General features: G+C 41.3%; 1 protein-coding gene across 1 annotated transcript in view; it reads right to left on the bottom strand.

Moving 5' to 3' along the window:
- Positions 1 to 6343: 6343 nt before the first annotated feature.
- LOC120527963 (N-acetyllactosaminide beta-1,3-N-acetylglucosaminyltransferase 3-like) overlaps positions 6344 to 27381 on the bottom strand; it is a 60613-nt gene continuing 39575 nt past the window's right edge. Inside the window, exon 2 of the mRNA XM_039751958.1 lies at positions 6344 to 8306. Coding sequence (XP_039607892.1) covers positions 7300 to 8306 — 1007 coding nt within the window. The 3' untranslated portion in view covers positions 6344 to 7299. The remainder of the gene's footprint in view (positions 8307 to 27381) is intronic.

Raw genomic sequence — 27381 nt, 5'->3', positions numbered from 1 at the left:
CCCTAACTGGTTTTCGACAAACGCGTGTCGACAAAATCGCCACGACAAAATTGTGAGAGAGGCCAAGAGAGTGGGACTTGTACGTGCGCATTATGTACACATTATGCGCTAGGTTATAACTGTATTCAAAGATGCTAATTGCACTGAGTTTCGTTCCTCCGGAAGATGTTGGGTCCGCTTGCGATGAACTGAGCGAGAGTAGACCCGACAATCTCCAGAATGTTTATGATTACTGGGAGGACAATTACGTTAGTCGATTGAGACGCAATCGACGAGCCAACCCGTTGTTTCCTATCACTATGTGGAACATGCGAGAACGTGTTGCTGATGGCATGCTGCGAACAGATAACTCAGTCGAGGGTTGGCATAACGCGTCGTATACAAAGCGGAATTACCAGCAGTCAGGCAGCCAGCAAGTCTAAATACGCTCAACTATCAAGACGTCTTGCTGCAATTCTTCCTACATATGCAGGGCGCGATCTTAAGGACTATCTGCGTGCCATGTCTCATAATATTGACTTCTAAAATAAACATTATTATATATGCTTTGAACTAGTAATTCATATTTAATGAAACTTTCGCAATTTTGTCGGCGCAATTTTGATGCCACGTTTTAATGGGCGCTATTTTGTCGGCGCTCATATGTCTATCGTGCAGATGTCGGGTCACTATGACGGGGAATGGAAGAGAGTTCGCAGATTTGATGGAAATGAGGAAAGTGGGAGTGTTGTATGTGTGCAGGAAACATGATGGAAGGGGAAATAGGGCAAGTGTACTGGGAGGAAGCTTTAATTGTTGTACAATGGAGCAAACGGTTAAAGGAGAATGGTGTAGTTAGAGTAGTATCCAAAGAACTAAAAGATAGTCTTGTCAGTGTGAATAGGAGGAGTGATAGGATGAGGAGTATCAAGCCGGGCCTTGGTGAGACTGTATTTAGTGCCGTTTGTTCATATGCTCCTCAAGTAGGCTGTGAGGAACAGGAGGAGGATGTTTTTCTGGGCACAAATGGATGAAGAGCTTAGTGTGGTACAAGAGACAGAAGAGGTGGTGATCTAAATGTGATGTGGGAAAGAGTAGAGAGATGACAGAGGGGGTACATGCAGGGTAAGGAGTAGAGGAGAGGACAGTAGATTTTGCCATGTCATCTGATTTGGGAATACCGAATATACTCATGTCAGGGCTTTATTTAACCATATAATTTCTGGTATTTAATAATGTCGACATATACATCGAATGCGAAAAACTCATGCTATTGGTCCAAGAGATTATGATATGCTAACACCCACCTGAGAAAGTACCCACGGAGCACACTGCTTTTTTTCTATACGTGACCACACGGTACTACAAGAACTATTCCGACTCGACGTTTGCACTGATTTGTATTTTTTGTATCTCACACCCTCATACACCCTTATCATAAAAGCATCCTTTATCTACAATGGATTGTTCGATCAGAAGAAAATATGAAGCTGGTTTTATATTAAAAGTCGTTGAAGTGGCGAAAGAAATTGTTAACTGCGCTGTTGCAACAAAGTTTGATGCGTGCGAGATTGGAGGAAGCAAGTATTAAAAAAAGAATTTTGAATGGCCATATAATTCGGGGTCTGATTTTATGATCGATTTTTTGGATTACAAGACCCGACCTATACACGAGTATATACGGTAGTTAACACATTTTTTTTTGAAAAGAAAGTAAATCAGCTTGTTACGTACACCGGTGGATTAAGGGAAAGCCAACTAGACTTCCTGAAATGTAAAATATCTCACTTAAAAGAAATAAAGAATTGTAAGGTCATAAATGGGTAAAGTGTGTCAGTGCAGCAGAAAGTGAAGGTGGCGGATTGGGAAAACAGAATCAGCAGGAGAATAAAATGAGAGCAAGCAACACCAAGAGTAAAGTGGTGGCCATTAAAAGAAGAAAGGCTTAAGAACAGATTTAGGAAGAAAGTTATAAAATGGAGTGCAGTCGAGAGTGTGGAGGAATGGAAGGAGAAGAACAGCAAAGTCGTATTAAGAGATGGTGAAGAGGTGTTGGGTAGGACAACAAGGAGTTCAGCGGAGGACAAACAGTCATGGTGGCAGAACAGAGAGGTGCATGATGTGATAACACCTAAGACAGGGGGAAAGAAGAAATGATACCATTCAGGGAGGGAAGAAGACAGAGAAATATATAGGCAGGCAAACAAAGAGGCAAAAGAAGGCAATGGCAAGAACCAAGGCACAAGCTTTGGAGGAGATGTATGAAATATTGGAGACCAAAGAGGAAGAGAGAACAATTTTTAGAATATAGAAAGCTAGGAACAAGGCTGGGAAGGATTTTAGTTACGTAAAGCAGATGAAAGATGAGCAAGGTGTGGTCTTGAATAAGCATGGCAGGACCAAGAACAGATACAAAAGGTACTTTGAAAAGCTGTTGAATGAAGACAATCCAAGGGTAGTATTTGGGGATGGAGCCGCTCCGAGGCCGATTTGGGTGCTTGGATGATCGAGCATTCACATGCGGATCGGGGCAGATCGGTCAAGAACTTCGTTAACACCGCAGAGCGGGTGGATGACTGCACCTATACCTAACCTACACAGTGGAAATCGAGGAGGGCAATTGGAAAAGACAAAAAAGGCAGTCCCGAGAATAGCTGAAGAAGCAAACAGTTGTGAATAAACCAGACGGCGATGCAACATAGCAGCACACAAGAGAGGAGACACAGCAACCGAGAAAGTGAATGGCGCTCTGTGGGGTGCCACCATTGAATTGTGACAAGGACACCAAACAAACCTCCCGGGGATCCAGACAGCATTGCATTGGTGTCCTCACTTGCTCATCTTGATTTACAACTTATCAACAGTTCTGGGTTCAAGCTGCCTAGGACTTTTGAGTCAACCTGAACCATCACACTGGTTATCTACATGAAAACTGAAGTCATCAACCATTAGGAACCTATCATAGTTACTATTATGGATAAGAAGTCTGAGAATTCATCGACAACAAGATGCATTATATTTTAGTGGATGATAAATGGTCAGAATATGAGAGAGTGCAATGGACCTTGAATAACGAAGGCAAGATGCTTAAAATACCGTTACACTTCAAGTTGTTTTGTAATCCACCACCTCTCTTTCCTTGATGAAAAGAGTGAACAAAATTATAATTTGGAGGAGTGCAGCACCGCCACTGCCAAGTCACTTCTCACAGAAAGTTAAGAGAGTTGATTTTGCATCATTAATAAGATCATATATAAAACGTCTTACTGGTTAAAGCTCTCATATGAAGCAAAGCCATATTGAGGGGCGTGGAAGATCACAGCAGCATCAAAGTTTTAGGGCAACCTGAGATGGCAATTGACTCATTGGCGTTTATACTGGTTTGTCTGCAATTTTTAGCTAATCTATGGTTCACTATTATGAAGTTAGTATAGTGCACACCTTCAGGTAAATCCGCTGCACATTTCTCACAGTGTGATACATGTTCATAGCATGAAAATACAGTGGTGTGAAAAACTATTTGCCCCCTTCCTGATTTCTTATTCTTTTGCATGTTTGTCACACAAAATGTTTCTGATCATCAAACACATTTAACCATTAGTCAAATATAACACAAGTAAACACAAAATGCAGTTTTTAAATGATGGTTTTATTATTTAGGGAGAAAAAAATCCAAACCTACATGGCCCTGTGTGCAATTGTCCCCTTGTTCAAAAGTAACCTAACTGTGGTGTATCACACCTGAGTTCAATTTCCGTAGCCACCCCCAGGCCTGATTACTGCCACACCTGTTTCAATCAAGAAATCACTTAAATAGGAGCTGCCTGACACAGAGAAGTAGACCAAAAGCACCTCAAAAGCTAGACATCATGCCAAGATCCAAAGAAATTCAGGAACAAATGAGAACAGAAGTAATTGAGATCTATCAGTCTGGTAAAGGTTATAAAGCCATTTCTAAAGCTTTGGGACTCCAGCGAACCACAGTGAGAGCCATTATCCACAAATGGCAAAAACATGGAACAGTGGTGAACCTTCCCAGGAGTGGCCGGCCGACCAAAATTACCCCAAGAGCGCAGAGACGACTCATCCGAGAGGTCACAACAGACCCCAGGACAACGTCTAAAGAACTGCAGGCCTCACTTGCCTCAATTAAGGTCAGTGTTCACGGCTCCACCATAAGAAAGAGACTGAGCAAAAACGGCCTGCATGGCAGATTTCCAAGACGCAAACCACTGTTAAGCAAAAGAACATTAGGGCTCATCTCAATTTTGCTAAGAAACATCTCAATGATTGCCAAGACTTTTGGGAAAATACCTTGTGGACTGATGAGACAAAAGTTGAACTTTTGGAAGGCAAATGTCCCGTTACATCTGGCGTAAAAGGAACACAGCATTTCAGAAAAAGAACATCATACCAACAGTAAAATATGGTGGTGGTAGTGTGATGGTCTGGGGTTGTTTTGCTGCTTCAGGACCTGGAAGGCTTGCTGTGATAGATGGAACCATGAATTCCACTGTCTACAAAAAAATCCTGAAGGAGAATGTCCGGCCATCTGTTCGCCAACTCAAGCTGAAGCGATCTTGGGTGCTGCAACAGGACAATGACCCAAAACACACCAGCAAATCCACCTCTGAATGGCTGAAGAAAAACAAAATGAAGACTTTGGAGTGACCTAGTCAAAGTCCTGACCTGAATCCAATTGAGATGCTATGGCATGACCTTAAAAAGGCGGTTCATGCTAGAAAACCCTCAAATAAAGCTGAATTACAACAATTCTGCAAAGATGACTGGGCCAAAATTCCTCCAGAGCGCTGTAAAAGACTCATTGCAAGTTATTGCAAGCGCTTGATTGCAGTTATTGCTGCTAAGGGTGGCCCAACCAGTTATTAGGTTCAGGGGCAATTACTTTTCACACAGGGCCATGTAGGTTTGGATTTTTTCTTCCTAAATAATAAAAACCATCATTTAAAAACTGCATTTTGTGTTTACTTGTGTTATATTTGACTAATGGTTAAATGTGTTTGATGATCAGAAACATTTTGTGTGACAAACATGCAAAAGAATAAGAAATCAGGAAGGGGGCAAATCGTTTTTCACACCACTGTAGATAGTCATGAATTCTGCATTACCTTCGAGATATTTTCAGAGTAGATCATAGCACCAAATTCATTCAGATTCTGAAGAATCATAGCCTCTCCAAAAAAAATAAATAAATAAAAAAGGTTCCGCCCTCCAAGAAGCTGATGTTTTGTCTGTCATTTACATCTCAACATGGCCAGTGGGCTGTAAACGACGATTGCTAAAAGTGATAACAAGTCCACCTTTATATGCACAATCAAATCTCCTGTAAGAATTCAATACAATTTGCCTGAATAATGGCAGAGCAGAGAAGTTCAAAGTGCTTTTTAACAATGAACTCTAATGGTGAAGTGGAAGTAAACTGGACATGGGGCACCTTCCTTGAGTGGAGTTGCAGATGTATCTCTTGGCTGTCTTCCTTCACTGGGCTGATGCTGGAAATAATTCCGGGTCCAGACGTCAGCTTTGAGACTATCCCTCTGCTGTATGTCTGCTCAGAAACGCCTCTACCGTCTGACTCATAGCTGGCCCTGTCTCAGATTACTCTCTTGGCATCTGTTGCAAAACCTCCAAAAGCCCCAAACTCTGTTGGCGGCCAAGCTACTGGATGCTGGCATAGAAAGAAGGATTTCTGAAGAGATGGAACCGCAAGCATAGCAGTCTCTCAACTGGCCTCTTTGTACTGATGCTGTAACGAGTACTCCATCCATCCAACTCGCTACATCTTAACTACAGGGTCACGGGGGCCTGCTGGAGCCAATCACAGCCAACACAGGGTGCAAGGCAGGAAACAAACCCCAGGTAGGGCGCCAGCCCACCGCAGACGAGTACTCCAAATCCCTGATATGAGCCTCAATTCTCTAGCAACTCCTTAGAAAGACCTGGCAAGCCCATTTGAGGTCTCTGTAGCACTTGTTGCTTTGCTCAGATACAAAGTAATTTCTTTTTGTAACACACAATGCAAGACTTAGCTGCTGTGGTGCCTCTTGCCACCAAGTCCCAATGGCTTCTCGCTCTTTTAGGTAGCTCACTGTTCTTGAAAGGGCCACTCTCTGTTGCTGCACAAGGTGGATTTCCTATGCAAATTTGCAGGCTTGATGCTTGTCCAGGTTCCCTGCTCTTAACCCGACCATTTACATGATGGAATTCTGGCTCATTTTGTTGGTAAGTAATTTCCAGGCTTATGCAACTTATAAGTGCTGTTGGGTAATATTTGAAAGAGATGATGCCTCGAGAATATTGCACTTCCAAGCCTATGTCTTAATAGCAAATTCAGGCCAAGTCGCTTGCATGCTCTACATGTCTCCCATCTGTCCTTTATTAAAAACAAATCATACATAAAACTAATGGAGAAATTACCAGTTTTTATTATTCAGTGCCATGAAGTCTGTAAAAAAATCAAAACTTTATCATACCAAAAACAACTTTATCTTTAAAAACCAACAATTAATACAAAAATAATAAAACTATAAGAAATCTCAAATGTGCAAACAATTTCCAGCATCAGGCCACTAGAACACAAACACATTTTTTTAAATTATTTCATTCTTTAAAAGTAGTTCCGTTAGGCCTGAAGCAGAAAGTTTAAAAATAGTATATTAAATAAAAACACACTGAACAGCATAATAACTGCAGCGCTTCTTTGGCTACAATTTTCCTTATCCATGTTGAGTGTACAGCAGCAGTGCAAGGTCCCAAACACCTGTTCATACCTGACAAAAATACTGACATGTCAAGCAATAATGCTGAGGACTGATTCTCCGACCAAGCTTTGCATGACTGACAAACCAGTCCAAGCCCACACAGCATGAAGCCTCAAAGTCTCAAGATTCAGTGGACATCATTCAAGCCCATCGTGCCACCATGTTGTGTCAAGCTGCTTTAGACTTTGAGGCTTGTCGTGCCAACATTGTCCTTCATCACGTCGAGAAATAAATAAATATTGTGAGATTGACATACAACAGGCCTATATGGGCATCTAATTCTAGGACAGTCCAGTCATCCCCCAAACAATTCTGTTAGGTAAATAGAAGATTTTCAAGTTATGTGATCCTTAATTCAAGGAGATGATGCTTCACTTCAGTGGCTCTGAGGTAGGATACTCCAGAGATATCCTCCTCTCTTACAAAATTTCAAAGAGTTTCAGAACTTAGTCGAGATCACAAGCTTGTTGCAAGTCAGTTTCTGAAAAGTTCCTCAGTTCTGCATCAGTAAACGTCATAGGCCAGGAACACCATACCGTTAATGAACGACAACTTCCATTTCCTTAAGATCGAATATTGAATATTCGTTGGTGGGACATTTCAATGGTTGTTTTAGGAGGCTCCACATTAGATACAGTGCATTAGGAAGCACCTGATGTATGGCCATTGCCTTTTTGAACAAACAAGGGTTAAAAGGTGTGTACTCGTAAGTCCTGAAGCCATTATGATTTTGAACAGAAATGTTGGCAGCCTCTGCACACATTCCTACGTAAACATCATCAATAGGGAAGAGGTCAAGTTGCTTGGAGGCATGGTGGAGAAGGTGAACGGACTCCCTAGATAGCAGGTAAGCACCTCCTCCAGCATAAGGAGGGTAAGGCTTACTGGAGAACATGAAACGGGGTATGTAATACTTACTCCACCAGACCCGATTAGGGTAGGAATTTACCAATGCCTTCCCTACATATAGATTTCTACTATTACTGTTTTGGAGGGTGAGAAAACTAATAACATTGTCTATATTGACAAAGACATCATCATCCCCCTTTAGGACGTACTTCACTGTGGGGTAACACTGCTGTTCAAACCACTTCCAAAACAGGTACTCCTTGAGGGTGACATTATGGAAAGATTCCTCAAAATCCCACTGCAGGATGTCTCCGTGGTCCCGGTTTTCCTCTTGAATAATAACATCTACACCTTGGCCTTGGATTACATCCGGTGATCTGCCCAAGAGAAAAACTCTCTGCACTCGGAAATTCTCAGTGTTCTGTTGGTGTCCCCAGGTGGAGCGAATAGCTGCTCGCCGATCTGCATGCTGGGATAGGGATTTGATAGCGAGCAGAAGGAAAATTGGCTGCTTGTTATTACAGGCCTGTGGTCTCAGCAGTATCGAGAAGTCCCGAGAATGATGGTAAAGCATAAACCTATGGTGCAAATTTGGGTAGAAGTCGTATGAAAGGAAAACGACAAAGACGACAAGTATGACGAAAATCCGGAGGAGATTTACTCTTAGCCTTCGGTACTTCTGTCTGCCGAGCTGATCTGTAGAGATAAAAGACACAGAAAAATGTAAACATTAACAGGGTCTGCAAAGACCTTGCTTCTGCAAGTCTTCTCATTAATCTCTTTGAATAAAATAAAAAAAAAAAAAACACAACATGTTCATGTGACTGTCGTCCTAGAAATCTGGGCTCAAGTTGGAATACCACTTTCAGTTACATTCCAAAAAGTCTATTTACCAGTTCACGTAACTCAAGTATATGTAAAGCACATACGTGACTCCCCCTTGGGTGTCACATGATGGGACTTTAAAAGACCCTCCATGTCACCTAGAAATTCTCATGGAATGTTTGGAATACTACTATGTATGCTCTGGCACATTCCTCAAATCTGTTCTTTTGGACTTGCAATCAAACATTTTATATTCTTTCTTGATTTTAGGAGCATAAGAAGTGTTAGAAACGAGAGTATCATTCAGTCCACCCTGCTTACTCAGTTAGGTAGAAGTTAAGCTATAGTATTTATATTTTTTGTATTGTTTAAAAGCTATCCCATTACTGCATTACTCGGTTAGTTGCGAGGAATACTTTGTGGTTGCTATAGTCCGTCAGTTTAACATCAATGATGAGCTTGTGTTTCATTATTTAGATAAAAAAAAACACAATGGTGCGAAGGCAGCACTTTAAGTAAACGGACATTTGAGAAAAGTGGCTATGCTGGCAAATAAATAATTGGACATACAAAAGATACCCTCCAAAATATGTAGCAATTAGTTTATGGATTTTCTAATATACTAGACTTGACTAGAAAAATCTGAATCTAGTATTGTGGGATCAAATAATTAAAGACAAGAAATCCCTGACCTTGCATGATTTTAACTCATTGAGATGGTTAGTTAATAGCACAATATTACTGCACTTTAGCGAGATGCAGTCAATCGTCACCCAAGGGCGTCAAAAAGTCAACATTACAACTATTAATAAATTTATCTAATCTAATCAGTGCCATTTGTAGGCACATAATGGACTGCCATCACACCAGCAAATTCTGAAACTAACAGGAGCTGTGCTGTATTACACCTTAAGAGCCTATAAGACATGTAAGACCTTCTGATTGTTAAGAGACATGTGAAGTGTCCACGGATTATTGTGAGAGAGCGAAAAGACTAGGATTTAGTTTTAGAAAACTTGCATATGCACAAAAAGAAGCTTGCAATGTGCATGCACAACTTTACATGCAAACGTCAAGATTTAGAAAAGAGAACTTGACGGGAGAACCATTTTTGAGAAACTGGAAAAGGACAACACCCTTGATCAAGTAGGGAAATGCAGCTAAATAAACGATTCGCAAGCATAGCACATATCGCTGCCGTTATCATAATGTGTGTTGATGTGACAAACATATTAAACTGTAAAAGTGATGAATACATGTATGATGCACAGATTAAATTTAGTTCCCTTTTAATGCAGCATACTTGCACTAAAGGACCTTTTTAGTTTATCAATTTATATCGGCCCCTCGATGGTTCCATCTTTTCTATTCTCAATATACTTAACTGAAACTTAATTTTAATATTTCAATTTTTCTCAGATCATTACAGATATTTTTGGCGATTCATTTAAAATATTTTTTCTTCTTGGTTGTACAGTCAATATTTTTGCTATATCCTTGCATGAAATGTTTTAATTTCAATGAAAAACACATTTTTATTTTGGCATTTCTTTTTAATGTGTTTTGATATAGCTGTAGCTATAAAATGAACCTTATGAAATATGTATGAAGTGATAAGTTTGAAACATAGTAAAATGAATTTCAGGTGTAAAGGATAATTGCTTAGTTAAGATATTGAGAAAAGTATATTTCTTCAGTTATACAAAATATGCAAAATTTGCTAACCACTGATTTAACTTCACAAATATAATCAGTTCTATAATTGTAGTGGTTTTCATTAATTTCTGTTATACCCTCAAAACTCCTAAATAACCAGATAGTAATTGTGCATTGTGTCTAGGCCGGCTAGGTGTGCTCGGACAGGCCTCATCTGCATCTCAGTCTTGATGGACTTTTTGTATTTAGAAAGCCTTCACTGTTAAGTTACAGGTAAGCGTTACACACATCACTTCAGGTGCTGGTGTCAGATTTGACAACATTGCTGATGGCCAAATAAACTTTGTGACTGGATAGAAAACACAACAGAAGATGTAGTTTCCACTTCATATTAGCAAGAAAATCTTGACACCTATTAACAATTTAGCCATTTCCATCAAGATTACGTCTACTCTTTCTTTTATTAAACATGCAACATAAATCAACAGATCTTCAATCCCCTATTTTTCAGATAAAGTCAAAATATTACCAACTAAATGTTTTAAATAAGAATTTCATGTGGCGGTCTTCGCCCTCTGACAAACCTCAAGTTCGTTGTCCCTGTAGCTCCATGCCTGCCAAAAGCACTCCAGTTTTGTAAGGGTGTAAGGAAGTCATTTTATTCAGAAAACTCTCAAAACATGGGCCTCAAATGGCAACAGCACAATATAATGAACCCCATGTTCAAGGTTCATCGTGGATATTTACTTGATCAAGTGTTCAAAAGCAGAGTCCATATTACATATTATTAGGATTCATCTGCTTACTTTTAATGTACCCGAGAGTAATAGCAACTGAGCCTGTCCAGCCAGCACTGGAGGTAACAAGGTCTCCTGAATGGTTCAGCGTCACAAACAGCCACACACAAACACTCCTGGCAGGCCACTCATCCATAGCATAGGGCACTTTCTCCCTGGGATTGTGTTCTTTATAGAAATGCAGGACATACTTATGTGGTACAGCGGATCCACAGCTTTTTTTAAAAAAAGGGCCAGATTTAAATCCATAAAGCTGTGTCACTCTCCATGGACGCGATTGCACGACAGTGGGGAGTTAATAAGGTAGCTGGGGCGAATTGCGACTGCACATGCGGGTGCAATCGTTCTCAATTGCTTCATTGACTTTCTACAGCATGCAATTAAGGCGCTGTGCCCACAGAGCCAAGTGTATGTATTATGTATTATATATATATATATATATATATATATATATATATATATATATATATATATATATATATATATTGCTCAAAAGAATTAAAGGAACACTTTTAATCAGAGTATAGCATAAAGTCAATGAAACTTATGGGATATTAATCTGGTCAGTTAAGTAGCAGAGGGGTTGTTAATCAGTTTCAGCTGCTGTGGTGTTAATGAAATTAACAACAGATGCACTAGAGGGGCAACAATGAGATGACCCCAAAACAGGAATGGTTTAACAGGTGGAGGCCACTGACATTTTTCCCCCCTCATCTTTTCTGACTGTTTCTTCACTAGTTTTGCATTTAGCTACAGTCAGTGTCACTACTGGTAGCATGAGGCGATACCTGGACCCTACAGAAGTTGCACAGGTAGTCCAACTTCTCCAGGATGGCACATCAATACGTGTCATTGCCAGAAGGTTTGCTGTGTCTCCCTGCACAGTCTCAAGGGCATGGAGGAGATTCTAGGAGACAAGCAGTTACTCTAGGAGAGCTGGAGAGGGCCATAGAAGGTCCTTAACCCATCAGCAGGACCAGTATCTGCTCCTTTGGGCAAGGAGGAACAGGATGAGCACTGCCAGAGCCCTACAAAATGACCTCCAGCAGGCCACTGGTGTGAATGTCTCTGACCAAACAATCAGAAACAGACTTCATGAGGGTTGCCTGAGGGCCCAAATGTCTACTGCGCCCTGTGCTCACTGCACAGCACCGGGAGCTCAATAGGCATTTGCCATAGAATACCAGAATTGGCAGGTCCACCACTGGCGTCCTGTGCTTTTCACAGATGAGAGCAGGTTCACCCTGAGTATATCTGAAAGACGTGAAAGGGTCAGGAGAAGCCGTGGAGAATATTATGCTGCCTGTAACATCGTTTAGCATGACTGGTTTGGTGGTGGGTCAGTGATGATCTTGGAGGCATATCCATGGAGCGACTCACAGACCTCTACAGGCTAGACAACGGCATCTTGACTGCCATTAGGTATCAGGATGAAATCCTTGGACCCATTGTCAGACCCTATGCTGGTGCAGTAGGTCCTGGTTTCCTCCTAATGCACGACAATGCCCGGCCTCATGTGGCAAGAGTATGCAGGCAGTACCTGGAGGATGAAGGAATTGAAACAATTGAATGGCCTTCACGATCCCCTGACTTAAACCCAATAGAACATCTGTGGGACATTATGTTTCGGTCCATTAGGCCGCCAGGTTGCTCCTTAGACTGTACAACAGCTCAGGGATGCCCTCATACAGATCTGGGAGGAAATGCCACAAGACACCATCCGTTGTCTCATTAGGTGCATGCCCTGACGTTGGCAAGCATGCATACAAGCTCGTGGGGGCCACACAAGATACTGAAAAGCATTTTGAGTAGCAGAAATTAAGTTTTTGAAAAAATGGACTAGCCTGCCACATCTTCATTTCACTCTGATTTTAGGGTGTCTACACAATTGAGCCCTCTGTAGGCAGAAAACTTTTATTTCCATTAAAAGACTTGGCATCCTTTTGTTCCTAAGACATTGCCCTGTCGTTATTTGTATAGATATCCAACTTCATATTGAGATCTGATATATCTAATGTGTTTCTTTAAAGTGTTCCTTTAATTTTTGTGAGCAGTGTATATATCAGTAATCCCTCCTCGATCTCGGGGGATGCGTTCCAGAACCCCCCGCGATAGGTGAAAATCCGCGAAGTAGAAACCATATGTTTGTATGGATATTTTTAAATATTTTAAGCCCTTAGAAACTCTCCCACACTGTTTATAAATATTCTCCTCACAGTTATACAGTAAACCCTTGTTTATAGCGGTTGATCTGATCCAGACAGATAAATGAATTTCCAAGAAGTAGGATTCTTTATTTATAAATCTAATATTTTTGCAGTTAGAGCATTGAAAACCTGTTTACAACCTTCTAAATACGTTTTTTTTAACATTATTACAGCCCTCTAGACATGAAATAACACCCTTTAGTCAAAAGTTTAAACTGTGCTCCATGACAAGACAGAGACGACAGTTCTTTCTCACAATTAAAAGAATGCAAACATATCTTCCTCTTCAAGGTGTGCCGTCAAGAGCACAGAATGTCAGAGAGAGAGTAAAGTAAACAATCAAAAATCAATAGGGCTGTTGCGCTTTTAAGTATGCAAGCACCGCGATAAAGTGGCGCAATGAAGGGATCAATGTGAAGGTAGCCTTTCAGCATTTTTTTTACAGGTGCGTCCCTTTCTTCTAAGCAAAAAGCCACTGTGCAAACAGCCCCTCTGCTCACACCCCCTCCGTCAGGAGCAGAGAATGGGGCCAATCATACGCCTCCCTGATGGTATTGCATGATGGATAAGTATCTGCCTGTATTTCTCAGAGAGAGTGAGAGACAGAGAAAAGCAAAAAATGAAAGATCAATACGGGCTGTTAGAGCTTTTAAGTGTGCGAAGCAGTGCGCAGGAAGCATATCGTATATCATTTGAGTTTTATTTAATACACTAGCAGAATACCCGCGCTTCGCAGCGGAGAAGTAGTGTGTTAAAGAAGGAAAGAAAGAAAAGGAAAAATTTTGAAAATAACGTAACATGATTGTCAATGCAATTGTTTTGTCACTGTTATGAGTGTCGCTGTGACATATATATATATATATATATATATATATATATATATATATATACAAAATACCAGCAGCTTGATGTCATGTGTTAAAGAAGTTATGAAAAAGAAAAGGAAACATTTTAAATATAATGTAACATGATTGTCAAAGTAATTGTTTTGTGTATTTGGCGGCAGCGTCATGAAGTTGTTTTCGGTAGCTGAATCAGAAAATGTACCATGACGCCTCCTTTTTACTGTTTTCTCACAGCTTGGATTGCTGCTGTCATATATATATATATATATATATACACACACACAATATATATATTATATATATATATATACATATATACACATACATATCTTCATATCTACATATCTATACACATATCCACACATACATACATATATATACACATACATATACTTGTGTGTATGTTTGTATGTGTCTATATGTGGGTGTATAGCTTTGGTCACTGAGTGCAAGGGAAAAATAATAAAATATAGTGTATAAGTTATTAAACAGTAAAACATTAACGTTTTAAGAAGTACAGTACATTGAGCACTACTGGAGTGGTTGGGTAAACTACATTTTAAAGACTGTGTAACACAACAGGTAAGTAACTAACAGCAGCTAAAATGTATATGGATCATCTCTCGGTAGTAGATCCCTTTTGAAAGCGCTACACAACAGCTGTGGTATAGAAATTACATTTTCTATGTGAGCGTTCAAATTTGTGCCTCTGGTAATGTGCCTTACCGGCATTTCAAGAAAATTAGTTTTGTGTCCTCTGCAGTGTTAAGAGAGAAAGGCTTTGGTTTGGGATAAAAGGAAAAAGGTGTAAAGAAAGGAAAGTTGCCTTTTCTTTTATATAGTATAGAGAGATGTGTTAAGCTGGCGTTATGATCGCCTTTTGGGGACAGTCGCGGTGGGTCTTGTGTAGACTGGTGAGGCGTCCCGCCATTAATCGGCTGTGATGGCACTGACAGTCCTCCACTCGTATGCGTGTCTTCATAATCCGAGGTGAGGACCTCATAATCATATACGTGCAAAAGAAAGTGTGAATCGCCTTAATATTATTTTGCCGTGGTGTAGAAAAGGGGTCCGTGTTTGCACTTGTCTGGGCTATAGCGCGGGGAGGATGAAAAAATTAAAAGTGCTCACTTTGACTTAAGGCAGAAGCGCAGTCAGCGTCTCAAAGGCGGCACAGCTATGCGCGCTGGCTGCTCGACTTTTGCTGGGCAGGAGACCCCAGTTTTGCAGACACGTTCATGATATCAAAAGTCTCAGCTCTTTGGAGGTCATTCATACGTGTATATATATATATATATATATATATATCAAAATACCAGCGCACTTCGCAGCGGAGAAGGAGTGTGTTAAAGAAGTAATGAAAAGAAAAGGAAACATTTTAATAATAGCGTAACATGATTGACATTGTCATGAGTGTTGCTGTCATATATATGCCTGCCTAAATAAGTCACCCTCGCTTTGCTCTTACTTTATTTACCGTTCATTTAATCATGGCTAATGGCGGAAAAATTATAAAATGGAAGGAGGATGGCTTTACCAAAACAATTATTGATGGCGAATCGATTATTCATAAAGCTTGAATTGGTGATCTGTTTTTCTGTGTTAACCTCATATTTTTCATACTTCTTCTCAAACTAAGGTGGTGCGAGGGTAAAATGAATCGGGATCGCTGATCAATGTAATCGTGTACCAGGAAATCATGCATTGACAAAAGCTCCCTTTGCTTGTAATGCAAAGTGTGATTAAATGCATTATTTTTAGCGTTATGGAGCACATGCATGAAGCTTCTCAGCTGTGCTTGTGCTAAGAAAAGGAAAGATTTTAAAAATAACGTAACACGATTGTCAATGTGACCTTTTGTAAGTAGTGCCTGGAGGATTCAGTGTGGAGAAACTCTAGAGACAGCGTGTGTATTAACTTGTGGATTTTTCTGTGAGTATTTGGTGGCAGTCTGGCGAAGTTGCTTGGAAGATGGCGTTAGCCATGAGCTCAGCTCAGAGCGAAATGAGATGAATGGGAGGAGATGATGGCGTGACTCCCCACCCGCCTTAACTGTCAATCCCCCACAAACACAGTCTCTCGGAATTTGCATAAGCACACCCCTTCACCTACAATTTTAACTTAGTTACAAAGTGATCAAAACTCTCGTTTATATCCTCGTCCTCTCATTAAACTTGTATCCCGCATTACCTGTGGGCATGTGAAACGCCAGCGTAGCCTGTCTATGAACTTAATTTAAAGTTTAGGTTTACACCTTGCTTTCTTTCCGAGGTAGCAGCACTCATGAATATGGTAGTATATGTCACTTTCGCTCGCTTCTTATTGTTTTGCTGCCTTCTCAATTATATAATGCATGTTTTCTTAAGCGCTTTTGGAGGTCTTCCTGGTTTTCTCGCACTGCGTTGACAGTCAGTTCACGTGATTACGTGGGAGGCGTGATGATGTCACGAAACTCCGCCCCCCACGTCTTTCCAGCTCAACTCCATTACAGTTAATGGAGAAAAATACCTTCCAGTTATGACCATTAGGCGTAGAATTTCGAAATGAAACCTGCCCAACTTTTGTAAGTAAGCTGTAAGGAATGAGCCTGCCAAATTTCAGCCTTCTACCTACACGTTGGAGAATTAGTGATGAGTCAGTGAGTGAGTGAGTGAGTGCTTTGCCTTTTATTAGTATAGATAATACGTGCTCTGATTGGGTAGCTTCTCAGCCATCCACCAATAGCGTCCCTTGTATGAAATCAACTGGGTAAACAAACTGAGGAAGCATGTAACATAAATTGAAAGACCCATTGTCCGCAGAAATCCGCGAACTAGCAAAAAATCTGTGATATATATTTAGATATGCTTACATTTAAAATCCACGATGGAGTGAAGCCTCGAAAGTCGAAGCGCAATATAGCGAGGGATTACTATATATATATATATATATATATATATAGCGCGTTGGCTATAGCGCTCTAAGGCCTAGTTTGCCCCACTGAATATTGGGGGCGGAGTGTGGCGAACAAGGCAGGTGCCCTAACTAAAACTTCCAAAGTGCAACCAAGTGAGTGCAAAGGTAGAAGGGAGGACAGCCAACCTCGGACAGTCTGGCTGCGATGTCTGGAGGCAGCCAAGACGGGGGTCGGCTGAAAGGACCTCATGGCTGCCGAGTCTCCGTCAGCTATGCGAGCAATGGGTGAGTGGGGAGAAAGAAGGAGGTGGGCAGAGATCGGGAGGAGTTAGACTGCATTTTAACCTCAGATTTTTAACGGATTTATTTATTGATTTTTATTTCCACTTTCACTGGATTTTTATGGATTATTTATGTACTGTTTTTAGAACACTGCACAAATGACACTTTTTTGATTTTACCTGAATAAAAGCACTTTGGCACTTTTTTCACCATCCACTGGCATCATCTGAGAATTGTCCTCATTTGTCAGCTCATTTTGGTCATAACTAATCGACGGTGTTGGTACAGCAGACTCCCATGTGGGAAGAGGGAGTCTGTAGGGGACCGGTGTTGTCATAACTTGAAACTGTATATACAGTATACCCTCTCTGTAACCAGTGAAGAAATAATTAGAAATACAGTACAAAAAGCGATACAGATTTAACTTGTTTTAAAAAACAGCTTTCACTCCCAATATACAATGTAGTATAATCACTTATATACAGGCAGTGCCCGGGTTATGTACGAGATAGGGACTGTAGGTTTGTACTCAAGATGAATTTGTATTTAAGTCTGAACAGGTTGTGAGACTTGCCCGGAGACCACATCTTTACAAAAGTCACACGTTTATTTAACATCAAATAAACACAGTCCCAAACACGACACAAAGCACACAGCAATAATCACCCACAATTAATTCAATCCTTCTCCGCCAATCTCCTCCTGGGAGCTTTGTCCTGCTCCCACTCCCGACTCTAGCTCCCAGATTGCTGGGAGGCGGCGCATTTTATTCCCACCCGGATGTGCTCCAGGTGGCTGATGACGAACTTCCGGCAGCACTTCCTGATGTGGCGGAAGTGCTGCCCTTTGCACTGGAAGCACTCCGGGCGTCCCTGGCCATCTTGCAGAGTGTGGCGGAAGTAACTGTCTCCAGGTTCCTCGAGGCTTAAGTCGCCCCCTGGCAGTGGCCACGAGTCCAAACAGTCCAGAAGCTTTTTTCTCCTTTCCCGTGATCCTCTCCTGCTCCAGGGCGGTTGCCCCCTTGTGGCCCGGAAGCTATTCTAATGACCTTCCGGTCCATTTAGGCGTCCCTGCCGGGTCAGAACCCCAGTCATCTGTGACAAGGTACATAAATTTAATAAATGCTATTGTTGTCCGACTGTAACCAAGTTCTCTGCCAATGAATGATGGAATTTCACCTCTCTCTGACCTTTTTATTATTTCTACTTTATTTTCAATGGTGATGGTTTTTCTGTTCTTTACTGTATCACCAGCACTTGCATCAGATTTGTGTTTCAGAGACATTCTTGAAAGGTGAAGACAAAAGGTTATGATGAGCTCTTCTGCACAGCACTGTCCACGCTATTACAGCAGGAAGGCACCAGTCCTCAACATGTCTGATGTACTTACAAGAGACAACTTCCTGCTATGTACTAACAGTACAAGCAGGCTTGCTATCGAGAATGAATTGGGGCATCGACAGGCGGTTCATCATCAGCCCACCTCACAGTCACCTCCACTACAGTATGCTGCCTGCAGTGTCCGCCCACCAAGAACGAACACGGTGCGTCCAAAGGCGGGTAGTGAATCGCCCGATTCAATGGGCAGTCATCTGAAGCACACTACAATGCTACCCCCTGCAACGAATGGGGCAGCCTTGTGTTGTGGGCGGGCAGTGAAACCACTTGCCGGCGGGAGCCACCCAAGGGACACTAAACTGTTCGGGCAGCGAAATCGCACCCCTCCAGCCTCCGTCCAGCCACCGCTTGCAGCGTCCCCAGGCCAAAGATGACGGAGCGGCAGTTACTGAGGCGCATGCAAAAGCTAATAACCAATTCCTTGGTTTTGCTGATGTTAAGATGCAGACAATTCTCTTTGTGCTGAGAAAAAGTTCTCCACCTGAGAAGAGGATTACTCTAGAAGTACTAGACTCTGCAATATGAAGGAGACTTGCATTGAGTACATGTTACGACTGATACACTTGCAGCTCCTAGTTGTCTTTATAGTTGTTTATGCTGGAGGTGGGATACAGTGTTTGGAATTTAAAACTGTACCAGTCAGTGTCTCAACCAAACTCAAAAATTGGGAGTCCTGTTTCTGTAAAAGGAGCTCTTTCAGGTTGGGAATAGATAAGTCAGCAGTCCAACTATGCAAGTAACCCGGAAGTGTGACTTTTTACTTTGTTATGAATATTACTGCAGATTTATGGCATATTTCTCTCTCCTGGGTAAGTCTAGAACATTTTAAAATATTTTGTGAAAACTAGCCATTCAGCCGAACAAGAATTCAGGTTAAGCTCCTTTAGTCTCTCCTCATGGCTCATACTTCTCAGTCCCAGAATCAGCCTAGTTTTTCTCCTCTGGATGTTCTCTAGCACTGCTACTTATTCTTATAATAAGACCGCCAAAGGTGCACACAGCACTCCGGATGAGGATTCATCAGTTTGCTATGTAACTTGATCTTAACTTCCCAAGTATAACATTTACATTATAAAATGGATTATTTAAAGAACTGACTTTCTGACTAATACACACTGGTATCAAGGAAGAGCGTCAAGAATTACACACCATGCTAGGCTTCCGAGACTTTACCCTGCCTTAGGGGGTGTAGCCATTCTGTGTGGCAGGCCTTTGACAACACAGTTCTTTCTCAGCACCCCCAATTGACTAGCTGATCTTTCCAGGTGCTTTGTTAACCTCTGATCACCCAGTTATTCCAGATCCTCCTTGTACTGTTTTATTTAACTGCTAGATACACAAATTGTAATACAGTGCACACCACACATCCTTCCATGTTCCTAATTGGCTTAAACCAAATGCAGCATTGTGGAAAACCAAAGCCTGAATGGGATAAAAAATTTATTACAGAGCACATTCACTCAAAAAGTCGGTTTAGAGGTGCCAGTCATCCTAATAGGATGCAAGAGCAAAACCTGTAGACAAACCCACACACAAATAGGGAGAGCATGAAAAATCTTTTAGGTGAGTAGAAATGAGAATGACTCCCATCAGGGTTATCTATGTGACTTGTGACAGCTGAGAAGCCCAATTTCTGAGCCATCAATCTTGGCATAGTGCAGGGCAGGAGGTTGAGATGGCAATTGGGCCGGAAGTCAAATGCTGCCTCCTCGGGTAAGGTAATAGGCAAAATAGTGTGCCTCCTTCTTAAATAATTAAAAAAGAGAGAGAAGAAATTAAACCACCAACTGGGAGAAACTAATGCACAACGTGCAAACAACTGTAATTTGCAGTAAATCACTTCAGATAAAATTGTTCAATAATTCAGTAGAACAATTGTATGAAGGTGCCAAAGTAGCATGATGGTGTGAACGTCTGCATCTTTCCTTAACCACGGCCCCCGCAGAGGACTCACTCCACTCATAGCATCAGGGCAGCTCTGAATAATGAAGAATAGGTAAAAGCCATGCAGACATTCAGGCTGACTGACGCCCTCTTAAAATCTTTCTGGGTTCCGTGTTTCTCTCAGCAGTATGCCAACTTAGATATTTTAACAGACTAAATGCAGCCTTTTGATCTTCAGTAACAAATAAACATTTTATAGACCAAAAAAAAAGATAATTTCCCATATAGTCTGTTAGAGAAAACGGAGAAAAAAAAAATACTCCTCAAGAAGGAATGTCCCTTGCGGCATGGATGAGCTGCAGATTTATAACCTGCTCTCCCCCACGGCCCTCCAGTTTTCCTGCCCTCCCCTGTAACTGAAGACATGGAATGCATAATAGATTCTTAACTGTTCACATGACTTTGTGCCCAAACACTCAAAATTAAACAAAGGTTTAAAATGAGACTCCATAAAAAGACAGACCCTTAACTGCAGACAGCCCGCTAATCGTGCAAGTTATTGCAAGGACAGAACTTGCTGCGGAAAAGTTAAGATCTTTTTAAACTTTCACAATAAATACAAAATAATCAGAAACCGCCCTAAGCAAACTTGGGGAACAAAAGAGAAAACTGATAAAACGTTTCAGTGCTCAGTTTCTTTAGGTTATGCATATAGTGTATGCTACAATTCTCTTTTGTAGTAATGGTCAACAGTGACCATTGCAATGAAAAGTTTGCAGGAGGGCCTCAGTTTCTTCACCCCATAAAATATGCATTACTAGCTCATTTCATGCAAAAGACCAGAGATTTCTGTAGTCCCAGGCCAGCCCTGCAGTGTGCACACAAGCCCCTGACAGATGGAGTTGGTCACTGGCTCTTCTCAGTTGACACAAACATGTTTAACTATAACATGCAGGGCCAGCGTGTGGGGTGAGCCGTCACCTCATGGGGCACTTTAAGGGCAGCATTTTCACGCAACAGTATTTAACATTACTAATAGAATTATTAATTCTAGCATCACATTTACATCAGCTTGTTAGATATGCCGGAGGCTTTTGTGGTTACATCTCATCAGCCGTTTCTAATTCTGGAAATGCAATCGCCTCATTTGAATATCTGGTTTTTAAACTATGCGGCCCATCCCCTGGTGTGTTTTGTTTTACTATATGGCTCTCCTAAGCTCTGCTGCTTGCTATAACCAAACTATGTCAGATGCTTGCCACCCATGATTTCATTGTTTGGTGATTTGAAGATTCAAATCGATTCTCATGATTGCATTTTAAAGTATATTTCTATCCATGTTTGAGTATTCTGATGTTGTGAAACTGGTTCAATTTTTCTAGTCATACCTAAGGTCATATTTTAATTGTAGTTCTGACAGTAGAGCAAGGCCATTTAATTTGATTATTTTTGTTTAGACATGTTAAATCATATTAAAATGAAATGAAGGAGCTTAGCAACCTAAGACAGGGATCACTTTCCAATCTACTTACTGCACAAACTATTATACCTTACTATCGTTCATCTTGCATATTCTAGCTCTGCCTAAATCATGTTAATATTGCTCATTTTAATCCTTGGTATAGTCAGAAGGTTCACAACATTAAAGCTCAGGTAAAAACTGGCTTTGAGAGGACACTGACGAGAGGCCCCAATCTCTGCAAGAACCTCCAATACTTCAGAAATGATTGCATCTGGTAATAGGAACACAAACATTTATTTTGTACATGTAAACTCATTTACACAGCTTTTCCTGTCCTGAATTTTATTTGACATTTTTGCACTTCTATATGAATGGGAATGGGGGAGTTGATTTGGAATGAAAGGAGTCAAGCTTCGGGAATGTCAGTAAATTCATTAATCATTTTGTTATACGGTATGTCCGTTAATAAGCATTTTGCTAGATGGTAAGCTAAGCGAAGTTCAGTTTTTAAAGATCCTTTGTCTGCATTACCAGTAAAGCAGGTCTTCCTGTAAATGATTCTTTCATAGTGAACTGCTAACTGTATTCACAATCTTCAGGATTTGTACTATTGGTTTTAAAAACTGCTGTTAGAACCATTTTAAAAAAAGTTGACCTTAACCCTGAATTCCTGACCAATTTCTCAACTTTCCTTTTTTTTTTTTTATTAAAGTCCTGGAATGTGTCATGGCCGAATAGCTGCAGGCTCACTTACATTTAAAATGATGTTTTGTAAACGCTCCAGTCTTGGTTTTGCTCTGGTCATTGCACTGAGGTAGCCCTGGTAAAAGTGGCTAATGATCTGCTGATGGCTGCTTGTACTATTAAACCTCAGCACTGTCTTTGACACACTTTGTCAGGCTGTACTGCTTAAATGCCTGCACTGCTCTAGACTGGTTTGGTTCCTTTTAAGTGGACATGCAGCAGTTATTAAGGGAAAGCAGGCTGGTCAAAACTAAGTTTTAGAAGTCAAATGGGTCAGGAGATGAAGCAGAGAAACATTTGGAACAAGACAAAAAAAAAAAACAAAAAACAGGCAAATATCAGTAGCCAAACCGCAAAAATCTAAGCTAACCAAGAGAGTCCCCTAATTAAACACAATGACGGTGAATAAAAGTTGTTTTCATTATCCATAAACTTTGACGGGGAACATTGTGCCAGGATGGTACATGTGACTCACCATGCCCACATGACCAGCATTATAAACCATTGGCTCTCACCCAGTGGTATGGTCTACAACGAATTACTGGGTGGTATGTGAGGGAGCACACAGGAGAAGTAAAAGTCAAGAGTTAGGGAAGCTGTTACAGTTGGAGTTACACCTCAAGAAGCCCTTCTGCTTAGAAGGCTGTGAGGATTTCCTCTTAAGGGACTGGAAATGGTGCTGCCTCTGAAGGCAGACAGTGAAAAAGCTACCATTGGTCAGGAGTCCTGGCCAGAGAAGGGGGAAGAAGGTATCTCAAGCTTGTGTCATTTGAGTGTACACAAGTATTTATTGGAAATTGTTTCATTTATTTAACATTTCAAACCTGTTTTGTTGTGTAGGGTGACCCTTTTCCCCTTTATACTCTTTACTACCAAAATACCCGCGCTTCGCAGCGGAGAAGTAGTGTGTTAAAGAAGTTATGAAAAAAAGGTAACATTTTAAAAATAACATAACGTGATTGTCAATGTAATTGTCATAGGCTTATTTTAATATTGAGAATGATGAGTATGATTGTAAATGTTTAGAGAAATACACATTTTTAAGATGTAAGGATCTCTTTGTAAACAACGCTTGCAGTTCTGCCCTCAGGCTGTAAAATGGCTGCTGAGCTTACTCTTGAGCATGCAACATACAGTTGGCCATGTGAGAAGCAATCCTGTGTCAAGTCAATGCCGACCTTTTTGGGAGTCTGGTCCTGTGACTCATTTATTGTCATAGCGAAGCAGACCCTTACTGGAAATTGGAGGCATTTGAATTTGAATGGGAGGTCTGAGGGTACGAGAGGGATGCGAGGAATAAATACAGTCTTCTCTGAGCCTGTTTCAGTGAAGTCGGTTGCCTCAATGAGGTTCTTGTGCAAAGATTCGATCTAAAGCCTGGTGCCATTACAAAGTTTTAGTGGTTGGAAGTTTCGTAGTAAAGCGTTCGAGTAAACGAAAAGGCAGGAGTCATCAGCAGGCGAACAATAACAGGCTTGAAGCGGTGGAGTAAAGAAGAAGGAAGAAGGGAGCAGTGAGCACGAACAGCCGAGGACAGTAAGGAAGCTAGTGAGGAGGCACAGGAGCATGGGATGTCGTTAATGTATACAGGCAGGGAGCCGACCACGTGGTAGGTGTGTGGACAGCGGCTGTGTGGAAAAAGGAAGGGGGACCGGGGGTGGCCCTTGTGTGTGAAATAAATCCTCTTTAAATGGAAATAAGGAATGAAACCGCCAAAAGGAGAGCTCAGTTCCTAAACTTCCTTATGGTGTAATGGAGAGAACCACCAAAAAGACAACATTATTTTCAAAAGTTCATTACGGAGCACAACACGAAATGAAACATACTTAACATTTGTAAGTACAGTGTAAAGGATGAGCATGGGAAAATTGGAAGTAGCAGAAATAGTAAGGATGGGTTTCCCCAATCTATATATACAGTTTAGGGGGTACACCCGTTTCCCCACATTGGATGTTGTAATAGGACATGAAACATACCTAACTTTTATAAGTACACTGCAAGGAATGAGCACGTAAAATTTCAGCTTCCCACATATATGGAAAGAGGGAGAATTAGTGATGAGTCAGTGAGGGCTTTGCCTTTTATATGTGTAGATAGCAAAATACCTGCGCTTCGCAGCGGAGAAGTAGTGTGTTAAAGAAGTTATGAAAAAGAAAAGGAAACATTTTAAAAATATCAACCAGCGGTAAAGCAAGGAAGACTCCGTAATAAGGACGAGTGCACATAGAAGGGGTGCCTGCTAACCTAAAAGGGATATTCGGAGCTGACGGCTTAACTTGTGTGTTGTGGAGCGGGCATCGGCCATGGATGGACGCTAACGCCAAGTCACCCGGGTGAGACAGACTTCATACTTCAATAAAGGAACTGTCGCCGAGCCAGTGAGCCCGCTTCTTTACATCTAAATTAAGTAAATGTGTCCGCAGCACACATCAGGATTGTTCGCCGGACTTACTGCAGACTTCCCAGGCCGTGTGATTATAAACTTTTAAAAGAAAGTTCAGATAAAGGACTGGGGAACGTGTGGGGATTGTGTGTGTCCGGGTGTCTAATTTATATGTGTATATAGTTGTAATATACACTCACCTAAAGGATTATTAGGAACACCATACTAATACGGTGTTTGACCCCCTTTCGCCTTCAGAACTGCCTTAATTCTACGTGGCATTGATTCAACAAGGTGCTGAAAGCATTCTTTAGAAATGTTGGCCCATATTGATAGGATAGCATCTTGCAGTTGATGGAGATTTGTGGGATGCACATCCAGGGCACGAAGCTCCCGTTCCACCACATACCAAAGATGCTCTATTGGGTTGAGATCTGGTGACTGTGGGGGTCATTTTAGTACAGTGAACTCATTGTCATGTTCAAGAAACCAATCTGAAATGATTCGAGCTTTGTGACATGGTGCATTATCCTGCTGGAAGTAGCCATCAGAGGATGGGTACACGTTGGTCATGAAGGGATGGACATGGTCAGAAACAAATGCTCAGGTAGCCCATGGCATTTAAACGATGCCCAATTGGCACTAAGGGGCCTAAAGTGTGCCAAGAAAACATCCCCTACACCATTACACCACCAGCCTGCACAGTGGTAACAAGGCATGATGGATCCATGTTCTCATTCTGTTTACGCCAAATTCTGACTCTACCATTTGAATCTCAACAGAAAATCGAGACTCATCAGACCAGGCAACATTTTTCCAGTCTTCAAATGTCCAATTTTGGTGAGCTCGTGCAAATTGTAGCCTCTTTTTCCTATTTGTAGTGGAGATGAGTGGTACCCGGTGGGGTGTTCTGCTGTGTTGTTGGCCATCCGCCTCAAGGTTGTGCGTGTTGTGGCTTCACAAATGTTTTGCTGCATACCTCGGTTGTAACGAGTGGTTATTTCAGTCAAAGTTGCTCTTCTATCAGCTTGAATCAGTCGGCCCATTCTCCTCTGACCTCTAGCATCAACAAGGCATTTTCGGGCAACAGGACTGCCGCATACTGTATGTTTTTCCCTTTTCACACCATTCTTTGTAAACCCTAGAAATGGTTGTGCGTGAAAATCCCAGTAACTGAGTAGATTGTGAAATACTCAGACCGGCCTGTCTGGTACCAACAACCATGCCACGCTCAAAATTGCTTAAATCACCTTTCTTACCCAATTTGACTCAGTTTGGAGTTCAGGAGATTGTCTTGACCAGGACCACACCCCTAAATGCATTGAAGCAACTGCCATGTGATTGGTTGATTAGATAATTGCATTAATGAGAAATTGAACAGGTGTTCTTAATAATCCTTTAGGTGAGTGTAGGGTAGTACATGTGAATATATTTGCACTGTTTATAAATAAGAGATTCTTTCCGTTTGTTTACCTTACTTTCTTTCTTTCCTGCTTTGTTGCATTCTTTCATTTTTGGCAGCGTCTGTATGAAGTTGTGGATTTGCCTGGGAGTATAATAAAGGAACTGTCGCCAAGCCGGTGAGATCGCTTCTTGACATGTAAATTAAGTAAACTTGTCTGCGGCGCACATCAGGATTGGTCGTTGGATTCACTGCAGACTTTCTAGGCCATGTGATTATAAACTTTTAAAAGAAAGTTCAGATAAAAAGACTGGGGAACGTGTGGGGATTGTGTGTGTCTGGGTGTATAATTTATATGTGTATATAGTTGTAATATAGGTTAAGTACATGTGAATATATTTGCGCCGTTTATAAATAAGATATTCATTCCATTTCTTTACCTTGCTTTCTTGCTGCTGATGGATGGCCTTTTATGGGCAGGCAATCAATTATCTGGGAGGCGTGGGGATGGAGGACGCAATATAGGCAGGCAGCCAACTACGTGGGAAGCGTGGTGTTGGGGGACGCAACTCCGCCTTACACTGCGACTGAGCTGCAGGCTATGGCCATATATATGTACACAAGTAGGATTCAGTTATGACCGCTGCGCGTAGAATTTCGAAATGAAACCTACTTAACTTTTGCTAGAGCCATGTATATATGTCATTCATATGGTGGTTAGGATCTGTGTATGTGTGTGTGTGTGTGTGTGTGCGCGCGTTCGTTAATCTTAAGGTGCAAGAGCAGACCAACCCAGTAATGAACCTGGGGCCTCATGTATAAACGGTGCGTACTCATAAAAATGTTGCATAATCCTGTTTCCAAGTTCAAATCACGATGTATAAAACCTAAAGAAAAAAGTGATTTGGAAAATTAAAGGATCATGAAAAATGTAAGTTAATTTTACTTGTCCATTAAATACTACTGTTCTACAAGTGTTAATAAACCAGCTA

The sequence above is a fragment of the Polypterus senegalus genome, chromosome 4, assembly GCF_016835505.1.
Source record: "Polypterus senegalus isolate Bchr_013 chromosome 4, ASM1683550v1, whole genome shotgun sequence".
In the NCBI taxonomy this organism is placed as follows: domain Eukaryota; kingdom Metazoa; phylum Chordata; class Cladistia; order Polypteriformes; family Polypteridae; genus Polypterus; species Polypterus senegalus.
The sequence above is the reverse complement of the archived record's forward strand: the minus strand, read 5'-3'. Positions and strand labels throughout refer to the sequence as shown.